At 33.8% G+C, this 12021-nt stretch overlaps 1 protein-coding gene across 1 annotated transcript; it reads left to right on the top strand.

The window, feature by feature from the left end:
* Positions 1 to 1477: 1477 nt before the first annotated feature.
* Positions 1478 to 1897, top strand: LOC132305527 (premnaspirodiene oxygenase-like). Its single transcript, XM_059803160.1, has one exon. It carries the CDS (start codon positions 1478 to 1480, stop codon positions 1895 to 1897), a length of 420 nt encoding a protein of 139 aa, XP_059659143.1.
* The last annotated feature ends 10124 nt before the right edge of the window (positions 1898 to 12021 follow it).

The following is a 12021-nucleotide window of genomic DNA, read 5'->3' on the forward strand; positions in this document are numbered from 1 at the left end:
CAAGCTACAACGGACAAAATGGCATGCTCCAGTTCAAAAACCTTTATTATTTCTGGCAAACAACACATAACTACACCAAACAAACGGGCAAGCTTCATTTCTATTAAACTGTTTACAGAGAGAGTTGTTTAGAATATGAGCGTAGTTCGGTCATTTAAGATTTATGATATTTTTAATTAAAATATAATTAAAAAATAAGGGTAAAAATGTATATTTACTTCTTTTTAACGATGTTAGAGACTGAAAAATTATTTGGGGGTCTAAGTGATACTTATTTTCGAAAGGTGTCTCTACGTGAGATTTATCAAAATCTCAGGGGGTGTCACTGAAATTAACCTTAAAATTATTTGTGCGACATTGTGTAGTGGCTTAGTGTTACAAGGGGAGACTTGTCCTACATCGAATCTGGATAGGAAGTAACATAGGTATAAATGGGTGGGTATGTAGTAATACTCAACAGTTTGAGCTTTTGAGTAAAAAGGTAAGCGTTCACCCGTTACAGTTGATATCAGAATCAGACCCAATCCTTGATCTGGTGTCAAGCCAAGCACCCGACCCGAAGGGCGTCCGGGTCTTCACCCCGGGTAGGCTGGGTGATCCAACCGCAACGAGGGCATTACGTGAGTTCGGGTGGGGGAGAATATTACAAGGGGAGAATTATCCCGCATCGGATCCGGATGGAAAGTGACATAAGTCTCCCACATCAGATCCGGATGAAAAGTGACATGAGTATAAATGGGTGAGTATGCAGCATTACCCAACTTGAATTTTTAAATAAATAAGTAAGCGTCCACCCGTTATACTTAGCTTATAGAGTGTCTAATTCCCTTAGTTTGTAGAGTGTCCAGTTCGGAAGCAAATCTGCCCATAATAAAATACCCCTCCTCTAATTTGCAAAAAAAAAAATGGGTTCAAATATCCTCCACATGATAACCCCTCTTATGTAGCAGAATACCCCTCCTCTAGTTTGTGAGAATAAAAAAATAAAAAAAAGACAGACAAATATCCTTACATCATGCTAACAACTTCTGCAGCATCTTGGACAATAGAACTCGTCCTTCAACCGTCTGATATAACGTAACAGGGTGGGATACAATTAATTAATAAAAATAAAATAAAAGTGTGTTTTTTATGTGTATATATATATTCCCCAGAACTAGTAACCTATGTTTTCATAATTAATTTTTGGCGAATCCAACATATATTAAATAATATTGTGTGTTCGCTTCAAATGTCAGGCACTACCCTGCTTCACACCTACCATAAAAGCATCTTGTACCCTGTGAAGTTTTAGCAGTTAAAAGTTGAAACAAATTAAAGATTTGCAGCTCAGAAACCATGATACTTGAGGTTTTTCTAACTTTTCTTATTTCGTTCTTATTGATTCTGAAATTGTACCGGAAGACATCTAAATACTCAAAGAAGCAGCTGCCACCAGGGCCATGGAAGCTACCCATTATGGTAACTTGCACCCATTATGGCCCTAGGTAGCTCTCTTCCACACCATGCGTTGAAGGCCTTAGCCAAGAAACATGGACCCTTTATGCATCTCCAACTTGGTGAGATCTCGGCTGTAGTCATATCGTCACCGGAAATAGCCCAGGAGGTGTTGAAGCAGCACGAACTCAAGTGCGCGCCAAGGCCTCGAGTTCTTGCTGTTGAGGTCATCTGCTATAATGGTGGAAGCCTTGTCTTCTCTCCCTGTAATAATTTATGGAGAAAACTGCGAAAGATGTGTGTCACTGAACGCCTAAGCGCCAAACGTGTAGACTCATTCAAATCAGTAAGAGAAGAAGAAGTAGAGAATCTCATACAATTTATTTCATCTTCCTGCCGCAGCAGCAGCAGCCATCCCATCATCATCAAACTAAGATATACTCACTATCAAACAACATAATTGCACGCACGCTTTTGGTAAGGCGTGTGTAGATCAAGGACTGTTCTTAAAAGTGTTGCACGAAGCAATAAGCTAATCAGGAGGTTTTGGGTTGCATGATCTATTTCCTTCACTTAAAATCCTTCATTACATTAGTGGAACCAAGCCTACCCTCCGAAGGTTGCACCGGAAAATGGACCAAATTCTCGACACCATTGTCAATGAGCACACAACCAAAAGCAGTAATGTACCTGCAGCTGCTGGCAGGGAGGAAGATTTGGTTGATGTCCTTCTCAACCTAGACAAGGGTGGTCATAGTACTGATAACTTCTCCCTTCTCACACCTGATAACATAAAAGCTGTCATTTTGGTATATATATATATATATATATATATATATACTACTGTATGTATATATATAGTATTTAGTTTGCGCAATATATTAATGATATTTTTGTGTAAACTTTAATAATTCGTGAAATCATTAATCACAAAATTTACATGAATCTCATATCTTAGAACTTCATGATTTTCACATATCTATAATGCATAAACAAATAGTTATATATAGATATCTCGATCTGTAATTGTAAACTCAAAGAGATCAAGGCAAACGTCGAGATCCTTTCTGCGGAACGAACAACGTGATAAACTGCAATACAAAGTGTGGAAATCGATTTCTCTCTTGGCCTTTTGCACACATAAATATTATACATGTTGTTTTCATTAGCGTACATAACTTATGGGAATATGCACTTTTATAAAGGCAGAGAGAGGGCCAGTTTTCCTTTTTAATAACTTTAATTCCACATCCATCAAAGTAAAAGAATAAATAGGAAAACACTTCTCCAATAATTAATTACCATAAAGGTAATTTATAAGTTTACCAAATAATATAATATTAATCTGATATCTATTTTATTTAACCACCAAATATTATAAGTAAATCACGTGTCCAAATCATGTGGGCCACAATTAAATAAATAATCTTACATTCTCCCACTTGGCACATATGATAACTTCTGTAGTGGTTTAGTAAAATAGTTATTAGTGTGTAGTACCATGAATCAGATTGACTCATTAAGTTGGTCATCGTAAATACCATGGTAAATAAACTACCAATGCGAGTCATGGCGGTTATATGTCCCTAAATGACACAGTCCCTTCCATATACCACAACACTAGTAACCTATTCAACATAGTCTATGAATTAGAAGTATCAATAATGATCTAACAATAATGTCTTTTCCAAGACTATTCCTATTACCATGTATTAAAGTAATACGTACATGTACATTAACTAATAGGAAATATCATAAACACATTTAATCAGCGCAAAATGTCAAATATATATAAGCACTGTTAAACAATCTACAATTAAAAAATAATCATCATTGACTAAATTCAAGACCTATTCTTTTAGCATGTTCCATAAATGTCTTGGGTGGTAGTCCATTCGTTAACGGATTACAATCATAAGTTGTGTGCTTATATATTCAATAGACATTCGTTATTTCTAAACATCTTCTTTAATGGTAAAATATTTCAACTTTAGAATACCTATCATTTTTCATATAAAAAGATCAACAATTGCAATATGAATTTTCAACAATCTGAAAATGGTACACATAACTCCAAATCTTGAAATAAATTCTACAATAATAAATTGTAACCTCAAAGCATGCTACAAATTAAAAATTCATGATTGACAAAGTAATAAAAAATTACCAATTAATATTGTTCTTCCAGCCAAAAGAAACAAATAACCAATTAATAAATATCTTCCTGAGTGTGAGTATATAATCTTTTGTCACATACCAACTTGTATATACATCAAACTTTACAATATATGCATAAGTAATATTTTTCGTTTATTTATCTTCTAGTTAACTCATTCTTTGGGATTGCATTAGGCTGAAATTATCCCCTTTTACGTATGGAATAATACTGGTTGAATAATGTTACATACCATATCTTTCTAGAACTCTTTCAATATATGCTTTCTGAGATAATCCTAAAAATTCACGTCATTTATCATGAAATATTTCTATTCCTATCACGTAGGAAGCCTCATCCATATCTTTTATTTCAAAGTTCTTAGATATAACTTTTAATTTCATATAATAAACTAAAATCACTACTAGCAAATAAAATATCATCAATATATAGAATCAGAAATATAATATTACTTCCACTAACCTTCTAGTATATATACTGATCAACAGTGTTTTCCTTAAAACTAAAACAAATAATAGTATCATTAAACTTAATATACCATTGTTAGGAAACTTGTTTAAATCTATATATTAACATCTTAATTTTACAGACCATGAATTATTTACCCTTTAATGTGAAACCTTCAGGTTGTTCCATATGGATTTCCTCTTATAAACTCCCATTCATAAAAGTTGTATTTACATCCATTTAATGTAACTTTAAATCATAATAAGCTACTAATGCCGTGATATTTTAAAAGATTCCTTCTTAAATACTAGAAAGAAGGTTTCTTTATAATCTCTTCATTCATGACACTAATTTATTTAGTAAAATCATTACTGTTAATGATTTGTGAATATGTAACCGAATTTGTATATATCTCACTATATATCAAAATCAGATTCTTGCAGATATATCACATAATCATCTAGAATAACAGATCTCCTTTCTCTTTGAGATCATCTTAATGTTATTCCTTATGTTCATCTATAATCTATTCATTGGTAATAATCTCATTATGAAGTTATTGATCATTCAATTGTTTTTCGTTGTTTTACGGTTCAACAACTGAAGGAACAATTATTTCCTTAGAAGTTATGGATAAATAAATTTAGATCATAATTTCTTGAATGATCACATTCTTATTTTTATCACTCCCACTGACTTCACCATTCTCAATGAATCTGACATTGCCAGTTTCAATAATTATCGTACTATGTTTAGGATAGTAAAACTTGTACCCTTTAGATTACTTAATATCCACAACATTATGGGTAACAAGGAATTACTTAACATACTCCTAACCAATTCCACAAAAGTACGATTATGTATTACAACTACACGCTTCTGATGTAACATATATAGCAAAGTGTATTGAGCACCAATGCCATATATTTTAAGGAGTTTAGCAAACGTTTCATCATACGTTCCATAATATTCACCACCTCTATATAACCTTATGATTTTCACTTTTCTATCTAGTTGTTTTTTAACCTCATTTATGTATATTTCAAGAATATCCACAACTTGAGATTTTTCATGCAACAAATAGATATATCCATAACGTGAAAAATCAACTATAAAGCCGATAAAATACTTTTATCCTCTAAAAGATGGAATATCAGAAGGTCTACAAATGTCCATATGAATAATTTCAAGAAGCTATGCACTTATTGTGGCTCATTTCTTTGTGTGTTTGGTTTGTTTACCCTTAATACAATCCCCACACATACACCAAAATCATTAAAGTTTAAACAAACTAAACACACAAAGAAAGTATTGCTATTTTGTTATTAAATCCACCATAAGCCCAAATTTTTGCAGTATATTGATGGCTACAATCACCGTCCAACCATGGAAACCACATATAATCTCCCAGAAATCTGATCAACACAAGAAAATTTCAATATTTTTGTCTTCCTGTCCTTGAACAACATCCGGACACTCGTGTTGGAAAAGGAGAAGGACCAGGGACAGAAGACCCCGTGGAGGTGACCCACTAGATGTGGAAACGAAGAGGGTACACAGCCAGAAAATCCAAGGGTGCGCCATGGTTGTATCCAGAACTGCAAATAACCATAATTTTGTTCCCTATTTTCTCCACCCCTTGTAACAAATTCATGGACGATTTTAAAATTTTGGAGGGGAAAGGGGGTGCCAAAGATCGAAGGCCATTTCAAGTTTTACACATTAACATTCAAGAAATTGCGAAAATAGCAATCAAATAAAATCCAACGCTAATTAATCATCAAATCTATCACTAGTTCTATTTAATAATATCCTCTGTACCAAGGTACGCAGTGGATTCCATAACAGAACAATTTTACATAGCCCCACACCTCTACCATAAATATTAGTCAGGTATGTACATTAGAACTAGTAGTTTTACTCAGTGAGCAGGAACTATGTAAAATTGTTCCTTGTGAAATGATCTGATATACACTAGTAATGAAATCAATCAAGTTTTTATACTAATATTTCTCAAGTTGTTTCCAAAGCAAATAAAAGGAAGCATAGAAATCTATTGCAATAGAAAATGTACCCAAAATCAACCTAAGTTAAGATGATACCTTAATCCGAAAGAATTCAAATGCTGGACTCCGAAAACACACACACACACACAAAAGAGGGCGACCCACCTTCATTAAGCAACTGATAGAGGGCAACAACATCAGCACCAGAACAGAATGCCTTGCCGCTACCCTTCAAAGATGAAATCAAAAGTAACTTACGATTCCTAAAAAACTTGGACTTCCAACGGTTGGGGAAAAAGATGCACAAAAATATATTACATTCATAATGACAAACCCAATATCTATGTTTTCTTCCCATGATTCATACCGTCTTTTCAACCTACCAATCTGGAATGGAAAACAAAGTTTTTCAAAATTTAGATATGGCTATGAACTAAAGGACATTACTGAAAAACCCACAAAATAAAAATGGAGAAAATTGGAGGACAGAGGACACACCATGGGATTAGTGAGAGCATTTAGTGTAGATGGTCTGTTGAGTATAGCTGCTCTTGATTTAACTCTTCCCTCAACTAAAACCTGAATTTACAGATAGAATAAAGAACATTTCTTGGACATAGAAAGACGATATGGCTTTCTTCAAAGACCAACATGGATACAAACAAATTTGAGAGCGAGCTAAATGGGTTTCAAAATATTGACCAATTCAAATGCGCACACACATATACATATATATATATAGAGAGAGTGTTCAGATAAACTTAATTGCCTGGTCTTGAAGATCATCATGTTGGGCGTAGTTGGGTAAAGAAGATAAGGTTCTGTAATGAGAGAGAAATTTATATCTATGCAACGAATGCTTCATTGGTAAAAATACTTTCAATCTCTGCATTCTTACTCTCTCTCTTGCATATGATGTGTAGCTAGATAAAGTGTAGTTGTGTACCCTGGTAGGTCTAGGTACTTATGTCCACTATATGTGCGTTTTGCATGTTGCCTTTTATTCAAGTTGAGACAACCCTATAGTTTAGTGAGGTTCCTTTAGTGTGTATATATATTTGTACAGATTATATAGCTATTGTTAGATTAACTAGGATGTATATGTGTATCGGGTCTCTGTTTGGGATGTAGTAGATTAGAACTTATTCGTGAGCCTGACCCACTATTATTTTTCAAGTGTTCGATAGTTCCAGTCTTTGAGGTTGTTCGTGTTAAGAAGAGACAGTTTATTATCACACTTCCGATTTGACGTTAGAGTCTTCTTTACGTTATAGTATTTGGATATTATTTTAATTCAGTTGGATTATGGATTATTGGTCCACCTGATGGATTCCCAAGTTGTAATTTTAATTAATTATTGGCATCAGAGGATTTGTTTTTATTGGAGGTTTATTATTTAGTTTTCTTTCAGTTTTATTCTTTATTCTTAATTCATTTTGTATTACATGCTTGTTAAATACTTTAATTGTTTGATATTCCCTTGTGTTTGGGCTTGGGCCTGATCAACCTATGTCTCGGATTCGAGGGGTATCACAAAGTGGACCAAACAAGTCCTAAATTCAGGGCTACTGGTTAACATAATGGGTTGAATTAGTTCATACAATTAAGGAGGTGAGTAGGCATAAATAGTATCCTTACATATGCGAATAACCATGTTGATATAAAAGAGGAGGTGGGTTAGTTTGTTGCTACAAAGTTGGAAATGTGGTACACTTGGAAGCCAAATGCATGGATGACATCCCTATTAATAATAGGGATTGGTCCGAGTGCAATAAGCAGACTCTGAGCTCCATAATCAATGCCAAACTTGATAGAGTCTTGATAAATGACCTATGGCTGCAACTTTATACTGATACAAAAGCTTATTTTACTCCAGCTTCTTTATCTGATCAATATGGAATGGCCATTAATTGGCATTTCAATTGTTCAGAAGGGCCAAAACCCTTTAAGTTTCTGAAAATCTGGTGCATGCAAGAAAAGGTGAGAAACATTGTGGAAAAGGCTTGGGTGACTGATTGGGCAGGTAATCCATTTCATATCGTTCAGCAGAAATTAAGGTCTGTTAAAAATGCAGTTAAAGAATGGAACAAGAAGATGGGAAGTGTTTCAGATCAAGTCAAAGAGGCAAGGGACAATTTACATAAAAATAAGATGGAAATGATCCTTTAAACTGATAATCAAGTTAATATAAACTTAAAAAGGGAAGTTGCTGGTTATTTAAAACGTGTTCTTGATATTTAAGAGATTATGTGGGCTCAGAAATCAGGGGTAAAATGGATTAAGAAAGGGGATAGGTGTACAGTTTTTCCACAGTATAGTGAAACAAATAAGAGGGAAAAATGCTATTACTTAGCTTGAGAATGTGAATGGGGAACTATCTTCAGATCCTAATACCATTAAAGAATAGTTGATTCAATTTTATACTGATCTTTATAAGGGCAGATGGGGTATACTGCAAGAGGATATGCCAGCTAGGAAAAGCTTTAATCAAGAGGATTGTTGTATACTGGTTAGTTGTATTTCTGCTGAGGAAATAAAGGGTGTGGTAATGAGATTCAATCCAGACCGATCTCCAGGTCCAGATGGTTTTCCAGCTAGGTTTTTCCAAAAATATTGGAGTGTGGTTAGAGTAGATGTGACAAAGGCTGTGTTGTTTTTCTTCAACAATAGCAAGTTTCCTCAAGGTATCAACTCTACATTTCTTGCTTTGATCCCTAAGTTGAATTATGGGTATAAAAGTACAAACTATAGACCTATTGCTTTATGCAATTTGGTCTACAAGGTTATTTCAAAGATTCTGGCCAATAGATTGAGTTCTGTGCTACCTAATTTGATTGGACCAGAGTAGGTGGCTTTCATTAAGAATATGAGATTACATGACAACATTTTACTAGTTTCAAATTTGGTTAAGGACTTCGGAAAGCAATATGGTGAACCTAGCATGACTTGGAAAGTCGATTTGAAGAGGCTTATGATTCTATAGAGTGGATAAGTAGATTAAAGGTTCATGGTTTTAGTGACCAGTGGATTAATTGGATTCAAGCTTGTATTTCTACTCCAAAATTGTATGTCTTGTGCAATGGTGTGCCTGGGTATTTTTCTGCTGCCAGAGGGATTCGACAGGGCTGCCTTTTATCTCCATTGCTTTTTTCTTTTGTTACTGAATATTTCCGTACAATTATGACTCAGTATATTGATAGTGGGAGGATCAAATTGTGTAAATCAGGGGTCAATACTGGGCTGCAAATTTCTCATGTGTTCTATGCTGAAGATTTGTTGCTGGTGGTTAAAGCTGAGGTATCAACAACGAAAGCAATCGATGAAGTTTTCAGAAAATTCAAGGATGTATATGGTTTATAGGTTAATCAAGAGAAGAATTCTGTTATTTTTTCAAAATCAGGGAGATACAAGAGAAGATTAGCTTCTATTCTTCAATTTCAAACTGAACATTTCCCTTTCAAATATCTTGGGTTACCATTGTCAAATCAAAAGTTAAGGGCTGGAGATTTCAGTAGTTTATTGGACAAAGTAAATGCTAGATTATGTCACTAGAATATTATAAGAGGATGTGTGCTACTGATAAAGTGGTATTTGAAAAACCTCTTTTGGCTATGACCCAGAAACTAAGGCCATTATATGCAAACGTCTGGGTGGAAGGTCAGCTAGTTAAAAGGGTGCTGGAAGACAACGAATCAGCCATCAACGCTATTCCTATCATAACCTTAAGGTTACTATACTGAACTTGGATCCATCTAGATTTTTATATTTTTTCTATTATTCATCAATTATCAATGTTAATGATGGAGATAAAGTTAAGTTCGTGGAAGAAAGTATATCGGCCATCTGGGGAAAATTCTTACATGGCCGATGAATGATGTATGATAAGAATCATATGGCTATCAGCTTCATAGGCATAGATGAAATAAGGCAACCAACATCGACAATTATGAAAAGAATTCTGGCCGCTGGTTTCAACAAGTTACTTAAAGAAATCTCATGGCCGATTATAGATCTTCCACGGCAATGATGGAAGAAAATCCCAATAAAGAATCAAGGAGGGAGCAGGTCTTCTAGGCCGCTTCGATTAAGCTAAAAGCTTACTCGACTGAGAAATAATCGGGCATAAGAGAAATTCTATTGCAAACGTTTTCGGCCGACATTGCTGAAATTATTAAAGAAGATGAAAATCTAAAGACTTGGTATGAATTGCTGTCAAAAGCTACAAGGGCATACAAAAATTCAAGAAGATCAATCACCAGGATAATTCCAAACCAGAATAATGTTGTTTTCCTAGTAGAGATGGCCAAATTGACGTTATATAACAACCTGATTCTGGCCGATCATGATTATGCCTTGTTAGTAGTGTTTGAAAGATTTGATGGTGAAGTCCATCATTGGTTTACAAATGGCCAATACCTTTATCGATCAACTTTATAGGAAGTTATGAAAGAAACTTAATCGGCCAGGGCAACAGGCAGATATGGAAAAAATACCGTCTTAGTGGTGCTTTGAAATAAAGAAAGTTGATGATTGTTTTCGAGTTCAATTGTCATATTATTCCAACTTCTAGTTCAGCCATAGTTTATGAAAATACCTTTCCTATATATTTTAAATTTCAAAAATATTATTGGCTTAGACAGCCATAAGGCATTTGAAATTTGGGGGGCTTAATGTTGACACACAAAAATGGATTAAGGGAGACTTCATTGGCCTTAACTTTTCACTACTAATACACATCATTTTAAAAACATCAATAAATAACAATCAACAGAACTACCATTGTCAGTTAGTACATGATAGATTGTGTAGTTGGCCAAAACTACCGCCAATACTAAAGGATCGTCATGGGGCTGCTGAATTCCCTTTGCATCTTTTTCCGAGAAGGTTGAAAGAGATGAGAAAGAAATGAGAAGAGGACTTGAGGACTTGCAATTAAGAGTTTTGTAGTCCCCCAGCGTGATTCGTCAGAGTGATTTGGTGGGGTTGATACGTGACAACAGGCTTGCAAGTCGCAACATCTCTTCATTAATCGTTATCTTCACTTTTTCTTATACATGTAAGTTTACTTATGAATAAAAAAGGGAAGATTAGGTTTTGTGGGATATATAGTGTGTCAGTTACGGATGGGTTGTTATAATTTTTAGAACAATTGGTTGAGTAACTTAGGTCCGCTTTAGTTTTAGGATGAATGGGTTTGTTTTAAGCTCGTATTTTTAATTAATTTAAAGCCTAATTTTATTTATATATTAATATCTAAATAACATATATATATACACACACAAACATTAGAAACCGTTTTGAGATCAACAAGATCTTGAAAATTGATTTTTTATTTATTTATTTATTTTCAATTATTAAACAAACGAACACAAATAGAACTGCTAGAAACTGAAGCTCAAATATCCATTTACACTACAAGTTATGAACAAAAAAGAAATGAGACGTTTTAATTTTATAGAACCTTCTAAAAATAAATTTCAAATATTAATACTTCAAATTTCAAAAATAGACGTTTTAACTTATTTGTCCTGTAAAAAATTTTATATGGCACTTTTCCCTATTACAAGTCCAGAACGCAAAAAATGTATTAAATATTAATAGTGAGATAACTTGAAATATATAATTAATGCAAGAATGATAATATGACGATGATACCAACCAATTTCAACACACCTCTTTACACTTTTACCATCAATGTCATCATATAAAAACCATACTTGGATATAATCATAGCATAAACCCAATTATAGACATTTTATATTATATATAAAAAAAAATTATTTAAAATTTTTTGCCGGTATTTTATCCTATTTTATCCCTGGCGGATGTAAGATGATCTAAGTAAACAAATTTATACTAAAATATCCATAGCATATTTCTACATATAGCATATATATATATATATTTAATAGCTTCATTACAACATGCATAATTATGGAATTCTGTTTAATTTAC

Source organism: Cornus florida, unplaced genomic scaffold, assembly GCF_030987335.1.
Source record: "Cornus florida cultivar Cherokee Brave unplaced genomic scaffold, ASM3098733v1 CherokeeBrave_3.0.0_Hap2_Chr04, whole genome shotgun sequence".
NCBI classification, from domain to species: Eukaryota; Viridiplantae; Streptophyta; class Magnoliopsida; order Cornales; family Cornaceae; genus Cornus; species Cornus florida.